At 42.9% G+C, this 25,804-nt stretch overlaps 1 protein-coding gene across 1 annotated transcript; it reads right to left on the bottom strand.

The window, feature by feature from the left end:
* Positions 1-2,346: 2,346 nt before the first annotated feature.
* On the bottom strand, positions 2,347-13,630 carry LOC144482805 (extracellular calcium-sensing receptor-like). The gene is made up of 5 exons (XM_078201678.1): positions 13,373-13,630; positions 9,162-9,992; positions 5,558-5,785; positions 3,345-3,468; positions 2,347-3,251 (listed from the first exon to the last, which is right to left on the bottom strand). Exons 1-5 carry the CDS (start codon positions 13,628-13,630, stop codon positions 2,347-2,349), a joined length of 2,346 nt encoding a protein of 781 aa, XP_078057804.1.
* Positions 13,631-25,804: the final 12,174 nt, after the last annotated feature.

The raw sequence follows: 25,804 nt of genomic DNA on the forward strand, positions 1-25,804 counted from the left end.
AAAGGGTAACACGACATGGCCAACAACACAGCAGCACAACAGCACAGTGGTTAGCACTGCTACTTCACAGCGCCAGGGACCCGAGTTCGATTCTTCGGCTTGGTCACTATCTGTGTGGAGTTTGCACGTTCTCCCCGTGTTTGTGCGGGTTTGCTCCGGTTTCCTCCCACATTCTGAAAGCTGTGCTGGTTAGGTGCATTCACCCGAACAGGCGCCGGACTGTGGCGACTAGGGGAATTTCACAGTAACTTCATTGCAGTGTTAATGTAAGCTTTACTTGTGTCTAATAAATGAACTTTACTTTTGAAATGGACTCAAGCGAATAAGATAAAAGGGGGCAGCATGGTGGCCCATCAAGATCATGAAACTTGCAGGGTCACTGCGGCTGCCTCACAGAGCCAGGGTCCCGGGTCCGATTCCCGGCTTGGGTCACTGTCTGTGTGGGGTTTGCACATTCGCCCTGTGTTTGCATGGATTTCCTTCGGGTGCTCCGGTTTCATCCTACAGTCTAAAAGATGTGCTGGTTTGGCTGGGCCAAAATTCTCCCTCAGTGTACCCGGAGGGTGGAGACGAGCGGGGTTTCACAGTACCTTCATTGCAGTTTTAATATAAGCCTACTTGTGCCACTAATAAATAAACTTCAAAAACTTTAAACCTAACTCGCCATCCTCACAGAAACTATACATTATTGTCATTTTACGTTTGTTTTGTATGATAATCATCTTGGATTTGAATCCTCATTACAGACATCATGCATCCTTCTTCATTAGTCGAAGTTGAAGATATTCGCGAACCAGCAGTCTACTTGGCCTATTTCTGTGCAGCATATTATGTGCATATTTGAGATAATCGCATACAATTCCAAACATGGCTTCTCAGGACTTTCAAACACAATTCTTCAAGAGATTACGGAACATCCATTGGTTATTATCGCAACAGGAAGGATGTGCAGGTCTACTGGGTGAATGAGAGCTATTGTAACTGGGCGAATTGCCCCATTCAGAGAGCCAGCACAGATACGCTGGGTCGAATGACCTCCTCAAGTACTGTAACCTTTTGCGATTCTGTAGTGCTTAGAATCTGCATCACTTATGCATATCAAGTATGTGGGTTGCTCGTCACAAAGTCATAGAATAATATAGCGGAGAAAAGGTTCTTCTTTCCATCGAGATCGTGAAGCTTGTAGGGTCGCTGCAGCTACTTCGCCAAGGCTGGGATTAAACTGGGTACTGTGTAGGTTTAGTCTCTTCAACAAAGGTGCAGGGCAAGTTCATTTACAGGAACATTCTTTATGTAAACCCTACAGCTTTAAAATTTCTAATGCCAATTATATTCCATTTCTTTAAGTAAACATTTTGAAGCACATTGCAATAACTTGGGGTCCGGGTCCATAGGACTCTTAAATCGGCCTCGCAGGTAGAGGAGGTGGTTAAGGAGGCGTATGGTGTGCTGGCCTTCATCAATCGAGGGATTGAGTTTAGGAGTCGGGAGATAATGATGCAGCTTTATAAGACCCTTGTCAGACCCCACTTGGAATACTGTGCTCAGTTCTGGTCGCCTCATTGCAGGAGGGATGTGAAAATGATTGAAAGAGCGCAGAGAAGATTTACAAGGATGTTGCCTGGATTGGTTGGCATGCCTTATGAGGATAGGTTGAGCGAGCTGGGTCTTTTCTCCTTAGAGAGACGAAGGATGAGAGGTGACCTGATAGAGGTGTACAAGATGTTGAGAGGTATAGATCGGGTGGATTCTCGGAGGCTTTTTCCCAGGGCTAAAATGGCTGCTACGAGAGGACACAGGTTTAAGGTGCTGGGGAGTAGGTACAGACGAGATGTCAGGGGTAAATTTTGCACTCAGAGGATGGTGGGTGAGTGGAATCGGCTGCCGTCAGTGGTGGTGGAGGCAAACAAGATAGGGTCTTTTAAGAGACTTCTGGATGAGTACATGGGACTTAATAGGATTGAGGGTTGTCGGTAAGCCTATACATAAGCCTAGGTAGGTAGGGACATGACCGGCGCAACTTGTGGGCCGAAGGGCCTGTTTGTGCTGTATTTTTTCTATGTTCTATGTTCAATGTTCTAACTCATTGTTGCTACACATTGTAACGGAAAGCGCAAAACAGATGTTTTCTATTAAAATTTGTTTGAACGGCATTTTGCTGCAACTATACAAAATTATTTCTCTCTATAACATTAACATTCTATGTCACTGACAGAAGCAACGCAAAACCATGCCAAATTGAAATAAAATTGTCTGTACCCGCTAGGTTTATTACAATGCTATTAGCGTGAAATTGCAAGCAACAGAATATGCTTGAGTAACATTGGAATCTTCAAATTTACAGATTCATGAAGTCATTTTGGACATTACATGTTTTCTCGTATTAGTTTCTGGTTTAAGCAGTATTATGGTACATTTAGGGACGAAAATGCAGAGAAGCAAAGCAAAACTGGATGCCAAAATAGCAAATACTTCTACAGCTACAGTGTATTTCCCAGGAGAACTCACGTAGGCTGGAATGAATGCTATCCAAACAACACAGAAGACAAGCATGCTAAAGGTTATACATTGGGCCTCGTTGAAATTATCGGGCAGTTTCCGGGCTAGAAATGCAAGAATAAAGCAAACACATGACAGGACTGCAATATAACCTGACACACAATAAAAAGCTATCGTGGACCCCACATGGCATTCCAAAATAATAATCTCCCTGTAATAGCTTGTGTTTTTCATTGGAAATGGTGGCGCTATGCTTAGCCAGATAATACATATGAAGCCTTGAATAAATGTCAGACCAAAGACGCCAAAACGTTGCTGTGTAGGTCCAAACCATTTCATCACGTTGTTGTTCGGAAGTGTTGCTTTAAAGGCCATCAGTACAAGAATAGTCTTTGTCAAAACACAAGAAATGCATAAGACAAAAGTGATGCCGAATGATACACGTTGTAACATACAGGACCAAACTGAAGGTTCGCCAATAAAAGTAAGAGAGCACAGGAAACAAAGAGTTAATGCGAAGAGAAGAAGGAAGCTCAGCTCGGAATTGTTAGCCTTCACAATGGGTGTATCCTTAAACTGAAGGAAAACGCCAACTATTGCTATATTTCCACAGATACCACCTAACGCGAGTGCCACTAATACGATTCCCAGCGTTTCATCAAAAGAGAGAAACTCAATTTCTTTCGGGAAGCATTTATCTCTGTTCGAATTGGGCCAGTATCCCGGTGGACACTTAACGCAGTCCAAAGCATCTAGGATAAATAGTAGTAAACGCAATTAAATGATGTGTGACATCCGAACGAGACACTTGAAAAAAATCACCTTGAAACCTGGGTTTCGCATACCTGTGGTGTTACTGATCTCACCATCAGCGCATTGGGTACAGTCAAAGCAACAGACGGGTTGCCCCTTTCGGTACACTTTATGCGTCCCTGGCAGACAGCTTTCGGAGCAAATTGCACGTGGAACCTGAAGAAAATGTGATAACAACGTTCATTTTACGATACGTGCAACACTGCATCTAATGCGAAACAGCATTAATATATTCTAAAATCAAGAATCGGTACAGGGAAAGACCACAAGATCATAAGACCTTAAGACATAGGAGCAGAATTAGGCTCCTCGACCAATCGACTCTGCTCCGCCATTCAATCATGGCTGATATTCTTCTCATCCCCGTTCTCCTGCCTTTTCCCCAAGCCCCTCGTCCCCTTATTAATCAAGAACCGATCTATCGCTGTCTTAAAGACACTCAATGATCTGGCCTCCTCAGCCTTCTGCGGCAAAGAATTACACAGACTCACCACTCGCTGGCTGAAGAAATTCCTCCTCATCTCTGTTTTAAAGGATCGTCCCTTTAGCCTGAGGTTGTGCCCTCTGGTTCTGCATTTTCCTACTAATGGAAACAACCTCTCCACGTCCACTCTATCGGGGCCTCACAGTATCCTGTAAGTTTCAATAAGGTCCGCTCTCATCCTTCTAAACTCCAATGAGTACAGTCCCAGAGTCCTCAACCGTTCCTCATAGGACAAGCTCTTCATTCCAGGGATCATTCTTGTGAACCTCCTCTGGACATTTCCAAGGCCAGCACAACTGTCCTTAGATATGGAGCCCAAAACTGCTCACAATACTCCAAATGTGTCTGACCAGAGCCTAAGAGAGCCTCAGAAGTACATTCCTCCTCTTGTATTCTAGCCCTCTCGACATGAATGCTAACATTGCATTTGCCTTCCTACTGAACCTGCACGTCAACCGTAAGAGAATCTTGAACAATGACTCCCAAGTCCCTTTGTATTTCTGATTTCTGAAGCATTTTCCCATTTAGAAAATAGTTTATGCCTCCATTCCTCCTTCCAAAGTGCATAACCTCATGCTTTTCCACATTGTATTCCATCTGCCACTTCTTTGCCCATTCTCCTAACCTGTCCAAGTCATTCTGCAGACGCCCTGGTTCTTCAATACTACCTGTCTCTCTACATATCTTTGCATCATCTGCAAACTTGGCAACAGTGTCTTTAGTTCATTCCTCGAAATCGTTATGAAACGTTGTGGTCCCAGCACTGACCCCTGAGACACACCACTAGTCACCGGCTGCCATCCTGAGAAAGACCCCTTTATCCCCACTCTCTGCCTTCTGCTGTCAACCAATCCTCTATCCATGCCAGCAGAGAGGATTGTAGTAAAAAGTAGTGGTTCACGGAACATCATCAATCTTTTTGACAGTTTATCACAAGCATTCTTGTTTAACAAAGGATTTGAAATGCAAGCGATTTGTATTTATATTTATCTTCACACAGCTATAACGGATTACAGAAAATGCTTACCTGAATTAATAGTACATTAACAGTTCTGATCAATGATGTACAACACAGTTAATTATTTATTTCAGAACAGCAGTAGACACATTGGAATTGTTAGTCAAAAGCAGAAAATGCTGGAAAATCTCAGCAGGTCTAAAAGCATCTGTGGCGAGAGAGCAGAACTAACGTGATTAGCACTCTTCACAGCGCCAGGGACCCGGGTTCGATTCCGGCCTTCGGTGACTGTGTGGAGTTTCCGAGTTTGCAGGTTCTCCGGTTTCCTCCCGCAATCCAAACATGTGCAGATTAAACGGGTTGGTCATGCTAAATTGCCCCTTAGTGATTCATATGTGTAGATTAGGTGGGTTAGCCATGGTTAATGCGTGGGTTACGGGGGTGGGTGGGTGGGGTGACCCTAGGATGGACAGATTGGCCTCTTTCTCCGCTGTCGGGATTCTATGGTTCAATGGATATGGGGCAAAGGCGGGTAAGTGGAGTTAGGTCGCAGATCATCCATGGTCTAATTGAACATGGGGGATACACTTGAGGTGATTAATGACTTACTCCTTTTTCAAGTTCCATAAATAGTTTAAAAACCGAGTTGATGTTATTGAGCATGAGAAACTTACAGGGTTAGGAATTAAATGCCGGGGGTTTGGGTGCAGCACAATAGCGCTTGGACAAAGTCGGTAGAGGCACAGTGGACCGAATGGCCTCTTGCAATGACATCTATTTGCTTGATTCGACAACAGACACACCTTGCTTTTTCCGCCATTCCACACAATAGCTTCTTCATTCAGAACGATTGGCTGTCCAGAAGACGCTGAGGCATCGTAATAGCCAATATTCACAATCTCTGGCAAACCATTTTTATTGACTTGCCAATTCATCAAGTCATATATAGCCACTGGATCCCCACTGGACTCAAAGTAGACATTTTCACCAGATGTAGTTGTAAAGTTAACTGATTGCATATAATGAAGCAGCTGCAAAACAGAAACACCTGGGTGGGTTAGTTGAGAATGAGACACACATTTATCAAAATATCCGTGTCAGGTCTATCCAGATCAGATTTCAAAGCCATTCAATGAATTGTACTAAAATAAAATAAAGAGAAATGATAAACTCGATTAGGGCCATCAATCTCCATGCATCAATCGACTGACATTAATTCTGTTGATTTGACAAGTAATTAAATAATGGTTAAGAAAAGCCAGTAGATTTGGAAAGAAAGATTGCCATCTAGAAAGGCATTCCTCCTTATAAATATATTTTTCTGATGTATCCGCATTTTTCATAGAATGAACTGAAAGTTATCTCTCCATATCAGGCAATTGGGCCCAACTGACCTTCTAGAATTACATAAAGGACAAAAGAGTAACAATGGAGAGTGTAGGACCTCTTAAGGGTCAACAAGGGCATCTATTTGCGGATCCACAAGAGATGGGTGAGATCCTAAATGAATATTTCTCATCAGTATTTACTGTTGAGAAAAGCATGGATGTTAGGGAACTTGGGGAAATAAATAGTGATGTCTTGAGGAGTGTACATATTACAGAGAAGGAGGTGCTGGAAGTCTTAAAGCGCATCAAGGTAGATAAATCCCTCGGACCTGATGAAGTGCATCCCAGGACATTGTGGGAGGCGAGGGAGGATATTGCGGGTCCCCTAGCCGAGATATTTGAATCATCGACAGCCACAGGTGAGGTGCCTGAAGATTGGAGAGTGGCAAATGTTGTGCCTTTGTTTAAAAAGGGTTGCAGGGAATAGCCTGGGAACTAAAGGCCAGTGAGCCTCACATGTGTGGTGGGCAAATTGTTGGAAGGTATTTTGAGAGACAGTATCTACAGGCATTTAGAAACACAAGGACTGATTAGGGACAGTCAGCATGGCTTTGTGAGTAGAAAATCATGTCTCACAAATTTGATTGAGATTTTTGAAGGGGTACCCAAGAAGGGAGATGAGGGCAATGCAGTTGATGTTGTCTACATGGACTTTAACAAGGCCTTTGACAAGGTACCGCATGGTAGGTTGTTGCATAAGGTTAAATCTCACAGGATCCACGGTGAGGTATCTAAATGGATACACAATTGGCTTCTTGACGGAAGCCAGAGGGTTGTTGTAGAGAGTTGTTTTTCAAACTGGAGGCCTGTGACCAGCGGTATGCCTCAGGGATTTGTGCTGGGACCACTGCTATTTGTCATTTAAATTAATGATTTGGATGAGAATATAGGACGCATGGTTAGTAAATTTGCAGATGACACTAAGATTGGTGGCATAGTGGAGTGAAGAAAGTTACTTCCAATTGCAACGGGATCTTGATTAATTGGGCCAGTGGGCTGACGAATGGCAGATGGAGTTTAATTTAGACAAATGCGAGGTGATGCATTTTGGTAGATTGAACCAGGGCAGGACTTACTCAGTTAATGGTGTGGCGTTGGGAGAGTTACAGAACAAGGAGATCTAGGGGTACATGTTCATAGCTCCTTGAAAGTGGAGTCACAGGTGGACAGAGTGGTGAAGAAGGCATTCGGCATGCTTGGCTTCATTGGTCAGAACATTGAATACAGGAGTTGGGATGTCTTGTTGAAGTTGTACAAGACATCGGTATGGCCACATTGGAATACTGTGTGCAATTCTGGTCACCCTACTATAGAAAGGATATTATTAAACTAGAAAGAGTGCAGAAAAGATTTACTAGGATGCTACCTGGACTTGATGGATTGACTTATAAGGAGAGGCTGGATAGACTGGGACTTTTATCTCCGGAGCATAGGAGGCTGAGGGGTGATCTTATAGAGATCTATAAAATAATGAGGGTCACAGATCAGCTAGATAGTCAATATTTTTCCCAAAGGTAGGGGAGTCTAAGACTGGACAGCATAGGTTTAAGGTGAGAGGGGAGAGATACAAAAGTGTCCAGAGGGGCATTTTTTCGCACAGAGAGTGGTGAGTGTCTGGAAAAAGCTGCCAGAGGTAGTAGTAGAGGAGGGTACCATTTTGTCTTTAAAAAGCATTTAGACAGTTACATGGGTACAATGGGTAAGGAGGGATATACGCCAACTGCGGGCAATTGGGATTAGCTTAGGGGTTTTTAAAAAATGGCGGCATGGACAAGTTGGGCCGAAGGGCCTGTTTCCATGCTGTAAACCTCTATGACTCTATGACTCTATGGCCGTTGCTGGCCTATGTTCGAGATGAGCATCCTCCCGCCCTATTTGAACTAACCTGATGAGCAAATTCTTTTATTATTTTCTCCCTTGGGCTGCTTATTTACATTCCCCTCAAATGCAAAAATGTTATTTACTTCCACCTCTACTTAACTTTTAATTTGACTGATTTGGTGTAATTCATGCCTCGAAAATATAAGGCCACTAGTTCAAACCGGAAACACGTATTGCAGGTATAATAGCCTTGGGTTCAGGAATAGCCCCTTAAGGGCTGCACTGTCCGGGATATTTGGGGTCATCTGGTGCAAACGTTAAGTCATTGCGATAGTCACAAAGATCTGAGACTCCCCTGCCACAAACAAAACAATAACATATTTAGGGTGGATGAAACTGCTCGATAATCCAGAGAGGTAATTTCCTCTTGTGGACATTGCTGAAGACTGATTATCTGAATTGGGCTTTGGAATGGATAAATAGGTTGTTTCCCCTTGTGGGAAAGTCTAAGACCAGAGGGTATAATCTTCAGTGCAAGGAACCGCCCATATAAGGTAAGGGATGAGGATGAATTTATTTTCTCAGTGGGCAGTAAAGCAGTGGAATAAGGTCATCAAGAGTTATGGGGATAAGGCGGATCTAAGGATCATCATAGAAGCCCTACAGTGCAGAAAGAGGCCATTTGGCCCATCGAGTCTGCACCGACTGCAATCCCACCCAGGCCCTACCCCCATATCCCTACATATTTACCTGCTAATCCCTCTAACCTACGCATCTCAGGACACTAAGGGGCAATTTTAGTATGGCCAATCAATCTAACCCGCACATCTTTGGACTGTGGGAGGAGACCGGAGCACCCAGAGGAAACCCACGCAGACACAAGGAGAATGTGCAAACTCCACACAGACAGGGACCCATGCCGGGAATCGAACCCTGGTCCCTGGAGCTGTGAAGCAGCAGTGCTAACCATTGTGCTACCGTGCCGCCCATCATATAAGTCATGATTTCATTGAATGGTTGAGCAGACTGGATGGGCCGAATGGCATCTTCTGCTCCTAAATCGCTTGTTCTTCAGAAATAATTCGCGGCATCGGAGAAGTTTATGGAAAGCTCCTGATCGGCCTAGTAAGGAGTGCATCTATCAATTAACGGACTTTTCCTTTTTAACACGGGCAAGTTTTCTATTTGCTTCTCCTACCTGCCACGGTTCGTACGTAGAAATGTGCGCGCAGGTGCCATTTGTAAACGGCCCTTTTCCTTCTTCACAAGCAAGCATATCATGCACTGCATGGGCGAACACATAGACTGCTTTATAAACGTTATAGGAACTCCCATCCATGGTGAAATCAGAATATGCATTGTTTACTCCGTGTAACGATTCATCACCTGAACATTGAGGATTTTCGGGATCAGCATTTGATTTCAATTCACTTTCAGGCAGTAGAGTGCACTTGAATGTTGTTTCCCAAAATTCCGTCGCAAAAGTGTTGTCGGATACAGTGGATGGGTGAACCTGAAGAAGAAATTCTCGTAATCCTATCACTTCCGCCGTGTGGATGGCGGGTCCTATTGTCCCGGTAAGGAATTCAGTACTTTCTTCTGGAGCAAGTGGTTCTCCTGTGACCCAAGCCTCACTTCCTATCCACTGTATGCCGCTGACATTTTGACGTACGATTTCTCTTAACAAAATCCGCATTTCCCTTCCGGCTGAAAACGCGACAACTACTTTTGTCGTTGACCTTTTGATAACCTGAACAATCTCTGTCACTTTCTCCTTCGGGTCGGTTCGAGAAAACGATACCGAGAAAGCCACACAAATTCCCAATTTCTGAATGTCTTCCAGAAAAGCTTCCATTCCAAAGATACCATAGTCATTATTACTTCGAACCGTTCCGATCCATGTCCACCCAAACTTTTTAATAAGTTGGGCCAAAAGTTTGGACTGGTAGTAATCACTTGGTATTGTCCTATAAAAGGCGGGGTGTTCCTGTCTATTACTGAGACACGCACACGTGGAAAAGTAACTGATCTGTTGGGGTGTCAATCGCAAATAAGGCATACATAATATAAGTAAAAGTCAAAGAGAATAAAGGTGAAATAATGCAATGCTACATAAGACGATGAGACATAGGAGCAGAATTAGGCCACTCGGTCCATCGAGTTTACTCCGCCATACAATCATGGCTGATAGTTTTCTCATCTCCATACTCCTGCCTTTCCCCCATAACCACTGATCCCCTTCTTAATCAAGAACCTATCTATCGCTGTCTTAAAGACACTCAATGACCTGGCCTCCAAAGCCTTCTGCGGCAAAGGGTTCCACAGATTCAACACTCTCTGGCTGAAGAACTTCCTCCTCATCTCTGTTTTAAAGGATTGTCCCTTTCATCTGAGGTTATGCCAACTGGTTCTAATTTTTCCGACTAGTGGAAACATCCTCTCCAAGTCCAATCTATCCAGACCTCGCAGTATCCTGTAAGTTTCAATAAGGTCCACCCTCATCCTTCGAAACATCAATGAGTACAGACCTCAAGTCCTCAACCGTTCCTCATATGACAAGCTCTTCAGTCCAGGGATCATTCTTGTGAACCTCCTCTGGACCCTTTCCAAGGCCAGCACATCCTTCCTTAGATATGGGACCCAAAACTGCTCGCAATACTCCAAATGCGGTCTGACCAGAGCCTTCTACAGCCTGAGAAGTACATCCCTGCTCTTGCATTCTAGCCCTCTCGACATGAATGCTAACAGTGCATTGGCATTCCTAACTGCCAACTGAACCTGCACGTTAATCTTAAGAGAATCTTGAACAAGGACTCCCAATTCCCTTTGTGCTTCTGATTTCCTCAGCATTTCCCCATTTAGAAAATAATCTATGCCTCAATTCCTCCTTCCAAAGTGCATAATCTCACACGTTTCCACATTGTATTCTATCTGCCACTTCTTTGCCCACTCTCCAAGCCTGTCCAAGCCCTTCTGCAGTCCCCTGCTTCCTCAATACCACCTGTCCCTCTACATATCTTTGTATCATCTGCAAACTTAGCAACAGTGCCTTCAGTTCCTTCTTCCAAATCGTTAATATATATTGTGAAAAGTTCCAGCACCGACCCCTGAGGCACACCACTAGTCACCGGCTGGAATCCGGAAAAAGACCCCTTTATCCCCACTCTCTGCCTTCTGCCAGTCAGACAAGCTCTATCCATGCCAGGATTTTACCCTTAACACCATGGACTCTTAACTTATTTAACAGTCTGCTATGCAGCACCTTGCCAAAGGTCTTCTGGAAATCTAAATAGATCACGTCCACTGGTTCTCCTTTATCTAACTTCCTTGCTACCTCCTAAAAGAACTCTAACAGATTTTTCAGACATGACCTCCCCTTGGTGAAGCCGTGCTACCTCAGTCCTATTTTATCATGCACTCATCCAATCATCCAAGCACTCCGCAATCTCATCTTTAATAATGGACTCTCAAATCTTGCCAATGACTGAAGTGAGGCTAATTGGCCTGTAGTTTCCTGTCTGCTGCCACCCTTCCTTATTAAACAGTGGTGTTACTTTAGCTACTTTCCAGTCCTCTGGGACCCTCCCTGCCTCCAGTGATTCCAGAAAGATCACCACCAATGCCGCCACAATTTCCTCAGCTATCTCTTTTAGAACCCTGGGGTGTAGTCCATCCGGTCCAGGTGATTTATCCACCTTCAGACCTTTCAGTTTCCCCAGAACCTTCTCCTTTGTGACGGCCACTACATTCACCTGTGCCCTCTGATTCACCTGGAGCTCTGGCATCTCAATGGTGCTTTCCACTATGAAGACTGATACAAAGTAACTATCCAGTTCCTCTGCCATTTCCTTGTTTCCTATTATTACTTCTCCAGCCTCATTTTCCAGTTGTCCAATGTCTATTTTTGCCTCTCTGTTGCCTTTTATATATTGAAAAAAAACTCTTCCTATCTTCTTTTATATTACAAGCTAGCTTACACTCATATTTCATCTTCTCCCCCCTTATTGCTTTTTTAGTTGTCCTCTGCTCGCTTTTAAAGGTTTCCCCATACTCTGCTACCAACTAATCCTCACCACTTTGTTGCTTCTTCTTTTGCTTTTATGCTGTCCTTGACTTCCCTCATCAGCCAAGGATGTCTCGTCCTCCCCTCAGCATGTTTCCTCCTCCTTGGGATGAATTTCTGTTGTGCCTCCCGAATAACCCCCAAAAGCTCTTGCCATTGTTGTTCCACTGTCTTCCCTGCTAGGCTCCCTTTCCAATCAACTCTGGCCAGCTCCTGCCTCATGTTTTTCTAATTACTTTATTTAATTGCAATGCCGTTATATCTGATTCCAGCTTCTACCTCTCAAACTGCAGTGTAAATTCTATCAGATTGTGGTCACTCCTCCCTCAGGGTTCCTTCACCTTCAGTTCGCTAATCAGGTCTGCCTCATTGCACATCACCAAATCCAGAATTGCCTGCACCCTAGTAGGCTCTGTCATAAGTTACTCCAAAAAACCATCTCTTAGTAATTCCACAGATTCCTTTCCTTGGGATCCACTACATACCTGATTTTACCAGTCCACCTGCACATTGAACTCCCCCATGATTATTGTAATACTGCCTTTTTATATGCCTTTTCTATCTCCTGATTTATTTTCTGCTCCACATCCTGACTACTGCTAGGGTGCCTGTACATAACTCCCGTGAGATTCGTTTTACCTTTGCGATTCCTTAACTGTACCCACAGAGATTCTATGCCTTCTGATCCTATCTCACTTCTTGCTATCGATTTAACTTCATTCCTTACTAACAATGCAACCCCGCCCCCTTTGCCCATCTGCCCGTCCTTCCGATAGGACAAATATCCTTGGATATTTAGATCCCAGCCCTGATCCCCTTGCAGCCACGTCTCCGTGATGCCCAGAACATCGTACCGGCCAATTTCAATATGCGCAACAAGCACATTTACCTTGGTCCGTGTACTGCGCGCATTTAGGTACAACACTCTCACTCCTGCATTGACCACCTCCCTTCTCATACCTATCACCTTTTTTGCTCTGCCTAAGGTTAGATTCCTGCCACCTTCTATACTCTCTGTTCCATTACGTAGACCTACGTTATATAATGTACATCTAATTATGATACGAAACATTGCCGGTTTAATGAGTATCTCCTTGAACCTAATTGCATTGGAATTGCAATTAAAATAAATAACAATTAGCTTGCGTGTTTGGTTGCATTACTTCATAAAAGCAATATATAGTGGAGAACAATAAAATATAAAACTATTTTCCTATTTAAGGCATTCAACGCATGCAACATTACAATACACGTGGCCTGTTTCCGAGTTCTAACACGGAATGAATATAATCCAATTAGACATTGCTGTAACAATATTAAGTTGACCTAGTAAACGCCTCCCTTACCAAAGGCATTTTAAACCGACCGATTGTCCTCGATAGTGCAATCGATTGGGAGGATCCACCGCCCCCAATTATGGCCAGGACGTTGGGAAGACCTTTACAATCATTGGCAGAAATCATTTCTTGCCTTCCATTAACAAGTGTCAGAGCTGCCTGTGTAGCGGTTGTGGATGAAGCACAGTCATCGAGAATTTTGTAGCCAACTGTAGTATTCGGAAGTAGGGTACCACTTCTATTTATTTCTTCGATGGTAAAGATCATAGTCTGCACGAGGCGATAAGATCTGAAATCAAAACTACAGCATACAAAGTTTAAGTTGGTAGGCATGTGCAGGAGCTCTTGATATTTGCCAAATGTTAGGAGTAATCTACGCAGTAACCACATTATTGATGAGTTTAATTGAAGCAGATTACAAAAAGGAACAGACGTGTTGGCAGTCAGATTATATACCGTGGTAAGTTTAGTCACATGCGAATACTGTAGAGTATACGTTAATGTACGAAGTGCGCGCTAAAGCAGAGAATGCACCATCTACAGGAAGAACAGCAGAACCTCACTAAGCCTCCTCTGACAGTACTTTCCAAAACCGCGACCTGTACCATCTAGAAGAGCAGGCATATGAGAACGTCATAACCTCCAAGTTCCCCTTCAAGTCACGCACCACCCTCACAGTCTCAAAACCCTGGAACTCCCTCTGGGACATCACTGCGGCTGTGCTTGCACCAGCCGCACTGCAGCGGTTCAAGAAGACGGGTCGACAGCACCGTCTCAAGGGCGATTGGCAATGGGCAGGAAATGCTGGCCTAGCCAGCGACAGTGCCATCTTCTAACCGACAAAAACGAATAATACCAATTTCATCCAGTTCAAACGCAATCTAAAGGTGTATGATTTTGAACAGCGCCGTTGAAAACAATATCCGTTTCTCCATTAATCAACAAGCACAGTCCCAAGAGAGGTGAACTAACCGTTTGCATCGTCGTTGCTCTGGAGAGTGTTCGAAGCGGTCAATACTTTCAAGCCGATGTGCGTGAACATGGAACATTCCGCCAAGTATGACATCTCCGGCTTTACTGATCCCTGGCAAGTCAAAGTTTCCTTGAAGTTGGCAGTTTGGATTGTTAGTTGCTGTTACAGCAGCAACAAATATGAAGCAAAGGGAAATATGATGCATCACAATGTTGTTTTATAAAGAATAACGTTCAGCTCCCCTCAGCATGGAAGTCTTCATATCGGGAATGGTGGTGGGACTTTATACACTTTTCGGTTTGCCGGCGAGATTTCTGGGTAATAGGTTGCATTGAGTACAAAAGGAATGTAAACAATAAGTGTGGATAAAATCCCTCCAGAGAATAATGCATCATTAATTTTCCATTTTTGCCTGAGGAAGGAAAAATACAACTGTGAATTTTGGCACGATGCCAACGACTTCAATTGTAACATCAAAGTTTAAGCCTGCGTATATATTTCCCCTGGTGAGTTCTATGTGTGTCATTTGTTCCTGTTAAATTTGTAGACTTCAGAGGATTTTATCGAGAACCCAATCGCCCATATCAAAAGTGGATAATTTAAAACAGTTGACATTTAAATGTGCCTGTTGGCACACTCATTTAATTAATTTAAACTTTGCAATCTTCTGTCTTAGGGTAAACCACCTGAAATAGAATGCAAATCATCACGGAGCTTTGGTGATATATGATGAGAAATGTTGTATTGTTTAGTTTCGACTCGACGGGAACAATAACACACGTGAAGTAGTTACAGAGTATGTTACATCCAAGCTGTTAGTTGCGAGTTTATATGTGGTAATCTCTGACATATGTTGGTTCATTATCTGTAGATCAGGAAAAAATATAAAGCCTGGCTTTGCCAATCTTCACAAGTGGACGCGGCAGATATCCTGATACAATTTGAGAAAGAAAAGGATGTCCCCCCCCCCCCCTTCCCCTCCCCTCCCTCCTTCCCCACCACCTCCCCCCACCCCCCCACCCCCCCCCCCCCCCCCACCTCCCCCCGTTCTGTCCTGGCTCAAATTTACTCCACACGAACAGCATGCCTCGCCATTATCCCGCCATTTTTGTCTGTGTATCTTACTGCGCACGAATAGCCACTTTTCTACATTGAAACACTTCAACACAAGCGGCATGCTGGCAAAGTAGCTAGCACTGCTGCCTCACAGCGCCAGGGACTTGGATTCAATACCTTGGGTGATTATCTATATGGAGTTTGCACGTTTGCAGAGAGGTTTGATTGGGTTTCTGCAGCGGATGTGGTGTATTTCATAAAGTGCCACATAATCTGCTAGTCAGCAAAGTTCTCGCCCATGGAATGAAAGAAACAGCACAGCCTAGATGGAAATGACCGAGAGAAAACAGAGAGCACTTTGCATCGAGTATTTTTGGATTGGAAGAAGGCATATAATCGGGTTGCAGAATAGCACACCTTGCTTTCCCTGAAAATAATCAATTTAAAAGTGCAAATATAAATAACCGATGTTATAAACCCCAATAATGTTCAAGGCGACGGCAACCCAAACCCCAGAAGGGAAATTCGGATTGGCAGTTCTCAGAATCATAGAAACATAGAAACTAGAAGCAAGAATAGGCCGTGCCTGCTCCACCATTCATCTTGATCGTGACTGGTCATTGAATCCAATATCCTGATCCCCGTCCCTCCCATATCCCTTGATCGCTTTAGTCCCGAGAGCTATGTTTATTTTTTTTCTTGAAATCAGATAACGTTTTGGCCTCAACTGCACTCCGTGGTAATGAATTCCATACATTCACCACTCTCTGGGTGAAGAAACTTCTCCTCACCTCAGTTCTAAAAGGTTTACTCCTTATCCTCAGACTGTGAATCCTAGTTCTGGACTCCTCCACCATTGGGAACATTCTTTCTGAATCTACCCTGTCTAACACTGTTAGAATTTTATACGTTTCTATGAGATCCACTCTAACTTTCTAAACTCCAGTGAATATAATCCTAACCCTCTCCTCATGTGACAGACCTGCCATCCAGGACTCATCCTGGTAAACCTTCGCTGTACTCCCTCTATAGCAAGGACATCCTTCTTCAGATAAGGACACTAAAATTGCACACAATACTCCAGGTGTGGCCTCACCAACTTCCGATACAATTGCAGCAAAACCTCCCTATCCCTATATTCAAATCCTCTCGCTATGAAGACCAACATACTATTTGCCTTCTTTACTGGCTGCACCTGCATGCTTACTTTTAGTGACTGATGCACAAGGACACCAAGGTCTCGCTGAGCATCCACCTCTCCCAATTTACACCCATTCAAGTAATAATCTATCTTCCTGTTATTGCTATCAAAGTGGATAACCTCACATTTATCCACATTGTACTGCATCTGTCATGCATGTCCAGCCTGTCCAGATCTCGCTGAAGCACCTCTGCAACTTCCTCACTGCTCACCCTCTCACCCAACTTTGTATCATCTGCAAATTTGGAGATAATACATTCAGTTCCATCTTCCAAGTAATTAATATATGATGTGAACTGTTGCGGTCCTGGAACAGATGCCTGCGGAACCCCACTAGTCACTGGCTGCGAATCAGAAAAAGACCCATTTATGTCAGCTCTTTGCTTCTGATCTGCTAACCAGCTTTCTATCCATCTCAAGATATTACCCACAATCCCATCTGCTTTAACTTTACATAGTCGTCTATTATGTGAGACCTTTTCAAAAGCTTTCTGGAAGTCTAAATAAACCATATCCATTGGTTCTCTTCGGTCAACTCTACTAGTTACATCCTCAAAACATTCAATAGATTCATCAAGTATGAGTTCCCTTTTGTAAATCCATGCTGACTTTGTCTGATTATACCACTGCTTTCCAAATGCTGAGTTATGAAATCCTTGATAATGGAGTCTAGCAGCTTCTCCAGTACCAATGTTAGGCGCACAGGTCTATACTTCCTTGTTTTCTCTCTACCTCCCTTTTTGAATAGTGGGCTTACATTAGCTACCCTCCAATCTGTAGAACTATTCCAGAGTCCAAATAACTTTGAAAAATAACCACCAATGGATCTACTATTTCGAGGGCCACTTCCTTAAGTATGCTGGGATGAAGATTATCAGGACCTGGAGATCTATCCACCTTCAATTGCATCAATTTTCCCAAAACCATTTCTCTACTAATTCTGATTTCGTTCAGCTCCTCACTAAAACTTGAAGCTCTCAGAAATTCTGCACGTTATTCTTTGTGAAGATTGAAGCAAAGTATGAATTTAATTACTTTTCTTTATTCCCCATTACGAATTCTCACATTTCTGACTGTAAAGGGCCTACATTCGTTTTTGTTTTTTCTCTTTACATACCTATAGAAACTTTTACAGTCAGTTTTATGTCCCCCACTAGCTTACTTTCATACTTTATTTTTCCCTTCTGAGTCAATCCCTTGGTCCTCCCTTGCTGAATTTTAAACTGCTCCCAATCCTCAGGCCCATTGCTTTTTCTTGGCAATTTGCATGTTTCTTCGTTGAATCTGATACTATCTCTAATTTCCCTTATAAGTTATGGTTTGGCCACAATTCCCTGATCACTCTCGTGTGAACCAGGAATTAACAACCTCTGGAGTTCTTTAAATGCCTGCCCTTGACTATCCACTGTCTTTCCTTTCAATTATGTTTTCCAGTCCATCACGGTCAATTCATGCCTCATACCCCATCATAGTTACCTTTATTGACCTTCAGGACCTGGTTTGAGAATCAACTACATCGCTAGCCACCTTGACAAAGAATTCTACCACATTATGGTCACTCATCCCCAAGGGTTCTCTCACAACTAGATTGCCAACTAATCCTTCCTCATTGCACAGCACCTAGTCCAAGATGACAGGCTCCCTTGTTGGTTCCACAACGTATTGTTCCAGAAAACCATCCTGTATGCACTCCAGAAATTCCTCCTCTATTTTACTGTGACTAAATTGACTCCCAATCTGGATGCAAATGAAAGTCACCCATAATCACAGATATTGCTTTCACACATGCATCTCTGATTTCCTGTCTGATGCTTTCCCAACATTACCACTACAGTCTGGTGCTCTGTATACCAACCCCACCAAAGTTTTTGCCCCTTCTTCTTTCTTAACTCGACCATACAGATTCCACATCACCTATGCTAATATATTTCCTCAGTATCGTATCAATATCATCTTTGATCAGCAATGTAACTCTTTTCCTTTTCCTGTTCCTTTCTGTCTGTTCTTCCTAAACACTGAATAACACCAAGGCTTAGTTCCAATCCTTGGTCACCTTGGAGCCATGTCTCCATAATGCCAACTTCATCATAGTCCTTTACATGCAACTAATTCATCCACTTCGTTTCGAATGCTCCAAACATTCAGATACAAAACCTTCACTTTTTAGTTTCGGAATTTAGAAAAAATGTGAACAAATAAATGAAACCCAGGAAAGTTGCTGCCTTGTTGTAAGTTACTCAAATAACAAAACGTTTATTAAACTTTAAAAGATACAACAAGAAAGGCAATAGTAAAGAATAACACTTATAGTTAAATGCAATAAATGTTATCCAGACTGTATATTTAAAATACCCCCAATCCAAATCTATCTACTTTCCTAAACTATGAGAATGCACCTTCTCCAAAAATACATGCGATTGGTTTTAACACACTGCACCAAATCGAGCAAAATGATTACCACACAGGAACTGTAGCTTTCTTTTAGGGACCTTTATTCTAGTTTAGGGTAGAATTTATGGGGTCACACACATACATACTGCTGCTGCTTTCCTTTCTAGACAACACCTTGATTCTGCGAGAGAGCTCGGATTTGCAATTGGATATGGCTATAATCTATGTCTCTAGACTACTGGACTCCATTTAGCTTCACAAAGCATTTGATTCACCCTGCTACTAGGCTACTCTGCGACTCATAACTCCTCAGTGCAGCTAAATCCATATCAGTTCTTTAATTCCAGTATTTTTTATCCAGTTCATTACTTTTCATTTCATTCCAGCTTTCTAATGCCCCCGCCCGCCCCCGCCCTCCCTCCCCCCATTGTTTAGAAACAAAACGTCATACTTTCAATTATTTCTTCCCAGTTCTACCTTACCTAAAATTACAAGCTTCAAAAAGCATGCATTAACATGAAATATACCCAAGTGTTTACAGATAACACCTACATCAATTCTTTTGATGGTGCATCAGCAATGATATTCTCTCCCAGCGATGTCGCAAAATCTTTCCTTTTCTTTCTTCAGAGTAAGGGTTTCAGTTTCTCATTTGCCAGATGTAGCATATCCCAATGTTATCAATAGTTACACAGGTCTGAAGTCAGATGAAACATATATGTACTTCAGGATTGTCCCATTAGTGTATAATGTCTGAGATGATTGACCAATCTTCATATCCCACCACGTAATGTGGCTGCTAATTCAAAAGACTAAATTTCGTAGAATCATTTGGTGCATCCCTAATGTCAAATACGAAAATGGAATACCTTCGTCCCAATCATGTGGCTAACTCTGACTATACGTTTTCATCATTATTTTCAAAAATTGATACCATCTCTTTATTGCTTTGTGTGACTCTGGATGATATGTTGATGTGTTATATTGCTTTATCTCCAGTCTATTCATGACTACTCTAAATAATCCTGACACAAATTTTGACTCATGATCCGATTGTAGTTTTCGTAAAGAACTTGATTAATTCTTCTACAACTCAGTAATATTTCTTAAAGTTGTGGCTTCATGAAAACTGCTAGACACATCCATAATTGTTAGTAAGTATTGATTTCCAATCCTTGTTTTAGGAAGTCGTCTGATACAATCTATTAAAGCTCTTGTGAAATATACTTCAAAAGCTGGAACACGGATTAAAGGCGCCTGCTTTATTACAGTTTACGGTTTCCCTATTACATGATACGTATGACATTTTTGTTACATCTTTGTGTAGTTAAATCTTTGTTTAGCCCAGACCAATAAAAATATTTCTATATCTTCACTTGAGTATTCCTTATTCCGAAATGTCTCCCTAATGAAATTTCATGACCTACTCTTAGAATCTCTTTCCTATGCTCTAGCCGCAGTACAACCTGATGAACCTCTGACCATTTTTCATCTGAAGTAACATGAGCAGCCCTCCATTTTCTCATTAGTATGTTATCCTTAATGCAATAGCTTTCAGAAATAGATTGAGCTTCCGATGCTGAATATGCTGTTTGACAAATTTATTTTACCTTTTCATCTCCTTGCTGCATATCTATCAATTTAATGAACTAAAAATGTCAGTTTCCTTATCTCCTTCCCTTTAATCTTCTTCCGTCTCACCAAAGATAGTGTCAGCTAACTATGTCTCACTTCCCTTATCTAGACTCTTATCTAGACCTTATTCTAGACTTCTCCTCCTCCTCCTGTTTCAGTTTATGTGCCTGTGATCTCGTTACCACACAATGAGGATTGTCAATTTGCAATTGTTTTGTAACTTGACTTTCTATATGTTGTTCAGCTACAGTAGGCATCGCTATCACTTGTAATCCAGCTATACTATTACCTTAGATAAACTGAACACCTGCAATAGGCAATATTTCTAAGACACCTACATTGCCATACTCCTAAATTCTCATACACTCAAGGAATTATGCTTTAACTATCCCATTAAAGAGCCCCCAAATTTGTTATGAACCCTGCTGATGTTCAATGCAAGGGCATCCCAAATCTTGGAAGGAAAATTCGGAATGCCAGTTCTCAACTATTTATCTTTGTGATTTGGAGAAAATGTGAAAAAAAGCAATGAAACCCAGTGAGGAAAGCAATCAGTCTTGTTGCAAATTATTTAAATAACAAAACTTTAAAACACGGAAAAGAAAGCCAACAGTAAAGAACAACATTCACGATTAACCAGAATAATGGCTATGCAGACAGCATAATTAAATTACCACCCCAAGTTCAAATATATTGACTTTCCTAAACACTGAGAATGCATCTTTCCCAAAACAGCATCCCATAGGATTTCATGCTGTGATCCAAATACAGAAAATAATTACCACACTGGAACTGTAGTTTTCTTTTGGGGCCACGTCTTCTGGATTAGAGTACAACTTATGGGGCTTCATTTGACAAATTTCCATTGCTTTCTTTTCTGCATAGCAGCTTGATGCTGGGAGAGAGATCTGGCTTGCAATTAAGCATGGCTATGGTCTTGATCTCTAGACTACTAGCCTCCACGTTTCTCAATCGAGTATCTATTTCACCCTGCTACTAGACTAATCTGCATCTCACAAGCCCTCAGTGCAGCTAAATCCCTATCAGCTTCTTTTTTATCCAGATCTTTACTTTTCATTTTATTCATACTTAACACCTAAATTTATGTGAACCGGGCATAATTGCAAATGTTGTGGATGACACAAACTTGGATTGCGTGGAGAAAACCATAACATTGAAAGGATATTGTTGGGTTGGTGGAATTGGCCAACAACTGCCAGATGTAATTTAATGTAGAAAATTGAGAGCGTATAGATGTTTGGAAGAAACAATGATGAAAGGCCATATAAGATAAAGGGTAGAATTCTAAAAGTGGTCCTGGAGCAGAAGGAGCTGGGGTTGAATGAGCACAAATCAGGTAAAGCAGGTTCAGAAAGTGATTAATATATCATACAGCATCACAGGTGTTTTAAATTGGCCCGTAGAGTACACAAGCTAAGAAATTATGATAAGTCTGTACAACTGTAGTATTTTGTCCAGTTTTTGGCACTATATCTTTGGAAAGATGTGAAGGCATCAGAGTGTAGACAGAAGGGAATAAGGAGATGCGTACAGGGATGAAGAACTTTAGTTTTCGGGACAGATTGAAGCACCTGGAATTGTTCTCTTTGAGGAGAGGATTTAGTGGACATCTGATCGAGGTGTTCAAATGATGAGGGGGGGGGGCTGGAATTAATGGATAGGGAGCAACAGTTTCCTTTGTTGGGTGGATGAAAAAACAGAGGGCGCCAATTCAAAGTGATCAACAAAACTTTGAAGATTTGTTTTTGAGCAGCCAGTGGTTAGGATCCGGTCTGCACAGCTGGAAATTATGGTAAGCAGCAGATTCAATCATGGCTTTCAAATGGGAGTTGGAAAATTATCTGAGGAAAAAGATTACAAGGTTACAGAGGAAAGACTGGAGAGTGAGACTTGGGCCTGAATGATTTCAGTGGTGGGGTCTCGCTTCCCAACATGCAATGAGTCATCGGAGAACACATCCCCACCAGATCCACGTGTCCAGCAGCCATTTTCTCCTCGAATGAACGTTAAGTGTTGGAGACCGGATTCCACCTCTCACTGGGGCTGAGGCCTTACCAATCTGACTGGTTGGCAGATCGCCAGCAGCAATAGTATTGCAGTGGACAGAAGTGGAAGTCCGAGAACTGGAAGCGCAGCTAGGTTCAACAGGGCCCAGGGAAGGGAGCAAAAGGGGTAATCGGGCTCGGAAAAGCGTTCGGGGGCATTGGCAGGGAGGTCCACAGGCCACCGGAACTCAAGGGGTGGCACGAAACATCAGCGGGGAGCTTTTGATGAAGGCAAACTTTTGAACTTTTCCGCCTGCCATGCAACACCTGTTGCCCACCGAAGTTCAATCCTAAAAATTGAGGCTGGGCGGGAAAGACTTCAATTATTTCAAAGACTGGCTTCCTGTCTAAGGTCTTGCCTGGTCCAGTAACAGGGGCAGGTGGGATCCTGGGGCGAATGTTATCCCATCAATTTAACGCCCCCACCCCCCACCCCACAAGAACCTGCCCTTTGGGAGGGTACAATTCTGGCCTCACACACATCAACTGGTGACTGCACAGAAGAAAGCCATTCGGCAAGTCGTGATTGCATCTGCTTTCCGCAAGGGCAATTGTCCCAAGCCTAAATATTTCGCTGGTTGGGTGCATTCATTCCGGGAATCATCCTTCCAGCTGCTACCAGTCCCAGGGCGCAAGTTCACGCTGGCTGCCAGGTACTGGGCAGATGGGATGAAAGGCATTCTGTACCCTGGCAGGGCAGGGTGGGAAGCGGGTGGAAGCTCTCTCTGATCAGCCTGAAGACTGACGGGGTGTCTCTGCGTGCTGCACTGTTGTTCCAATGACATAATGATCATTTTGACTCAAATCATCCTAACCAAGTGAAAATATGTATTCCATCTGCGCAATACTTGCCAGGTGGATTGGCCATGCTAAATTGCCCCTTAATATCCAAATATGTGTGGATTAGATGAATTAGCGATGGTAAATGCATGGGGCTATGTGGATAGGTCGGGCGAGGGTGGCGGTCCTGTTAATGGTCCTGGGGAAGATGGTCTTTGGAGAATCAGTGCAGACTCAATGGCCCAAATGGCCTCCTTCTACACTGTAGGGATTCTATGGATTCTGTGGTTCTACAATATGAAATGATTACCATATTTATCATCTAGCAAAGCAATAATGGAATAGGAGAGACAGTGCCGTAGTGTTACTGCCAGTGGATTAGTAATCCAGAGACCCATAGTAATATTCTGGGGACCATGATAGTTGGTGGAATTTAAACTAAATGCAAGAAGAAATCTGTATTAAAAGTCCAGTGATGATCATGAAACTACTGTTGAGAGACCAAAAAAGAAACAGGTCTGGATCAGTAATCCCCTCGAGGGAAGGAAATCTGCCATCCTTACCTCGTCTGTCCTACCTGTGACTCCTGACCCACAGTAATGGAGTTGACTCTTAAATGTCATCCAGCAAGCCATTCAGTTGTATCCAAGCACTACAAAGTCTATAAAAAGGAATGAAACCAAACAGACTACTCAGCATCGACCTAGGCACTGGAAACAACAACAACAAATCCAGTAATGTCGACCATGCAAACACATCCTTATTAACATCTAGTGACTTGTGCCAAAATTGGGAGAGCTGTCTCACAATCTAGTCAAGCAACAGCCTGATATAATAATGCTGACAGAATCATACCTTACAGACAGTGTCCCCTGACATCACCATCCATAGGTATGTTCTGTCCCACTGGGAGGATAGGCCCAGTAGAGATGATGGCACAGTAGTGTAAGGCAGGAGCCAGTTGTCTTGGGAGTCCTTGTCATCGACTTTGGATTGCATGAAGTTCCATGTGTCAGGAAACAAAAGTAGTTTTGAGTGATCTATATTTGTACTGCTGGATGTTAGAAATAGGGTGTAGATTAAAATGGGTTTACTTTAGCGTTTCTGTGTAGGAGGCTTCATCCTGACTCGAAACGTTGGCTGTATTTTCTCTCCACAGATGCTGTCAGACCTGCTGACTTTTCCCAGCATTTTCTGTTTTGTGTGGTAAAGCTCTAGTTAGATTCATTTAAGACAAAGGTGTTTCCATATATGGCAGGGGAGGGGGGGGGGCGGAAGGGGGGGATTCCATTCAAACTGTGTTTCTATTGTACTGAGGAGAGTTTATGAAAGGAAAAGTAAACACAAGCTTGGGGAAAGAATGAGATGTTGCTTAGCAACCATGGACCACTTTAGGAGAGATAGAGCTTGTGATTGTGTTACAGCTGAATTATTAGCAGGTGTCATAGAGTCATAGAGTCATAGAGGTTTACAGCATGGAAACAGGCTCTTCGGCCCAACTTTTCCATGCCACCATTTTTTTCAACCCCTAAGCTAATCCCAATTGCCCGCATTTGGCCCATATCCCTCTATACCCATTTTATCCATGTAACTATCTAAATGCTTTTTAAAAGACAAAATTGCACCCGCCTCTACTACTACCTCTGGCAGCTTGTTCCAGACACTCACCACCCACTGTGTGAAACAATTGCCCCTCTGGGCGCTTTTGTATCTCTCCCCTCTCACCTTAAACCCATGCCCTCTAGTTTTAGACTCCCCTACCTTTGGGAAAATATATTGACTATCGAGCTGATCTGTGCCCCTCATTATTTTATAGACCTCTATAAGGTCACCCCTCAGCCTCGTATGCCCCAGAGAAAAAACTCCTAGTCTATCCAGCCTCTCCTGATAACTCAAACCATCAAGTCCTGGTAGCATCCTAGTAAATCTTTTCTGCACTCTTTCTAGTTTAATAATATCCTTTCTATAATAGGGTGACCAGAATTGCACACAGTATTCCAAGTGTGGCCTTACCAATGTCTTGTACAACTTCAACAAGACGTCTCAACTCCTGTATTCAATGTTCTGACCAATGAAGCTAAGCATGCCGAATGCCTTCTTCACCACTCTGTCCACCTGTGACTCCACTTTCAAGGAGCTATGAACATGTACCCCGAGATCTCTTTGTTCTGTAACTCTCCCCAACATCCTACCATTGACTGAGTAAGTCCTGCCCTGGTTCAGACTACCAAATGTGTCACCTCGCATTTGCCTAACTTAAACTCCATCTGCCATTCGTCAGCCCACTGGCCCAATTGATCAAGATCCCATTGCCATCGGAGATAACTTTCTTCATTGTC

This window comes from Mustelus asterias, chromosome 3, assembly GCF_964213995.1.
Source record: "Mustelus asterias chromosome 3, sMusAst1.hap1.1, whole genome shotgun sequence".
In the NCBI taxonomy this organism is placed as follows: Eukaryota; Metazoa; Chordata; class Chondrichthyes; order Carcharhiniformes; family Triakidae; genus Mustelus; species Mustelus asterias.

Coding starts and splice junctions, on each gene's coding strand:
- LOC144482805 (XM_078201678.1), bottom strand. CDS start 13,630: ATGATCTTTACCATCGAAGAAATAAATAGAAGTGGTACCCTACTTCCG. Junction 5,786..9,161: donor CTACGTACGAACCGTGGCAG/GTAGGAGAAGCA, acceptor TCTGTTTTGCAG/CTGCTTCATTATATGCAATC. Junction 3,469..5,557: donor GGAATGGCGGAAAAAGCAAG/GTGTGTCTGTTG, acceptor CATTTTCTTCAG/GTTCCACGTGCAATTTGCTC.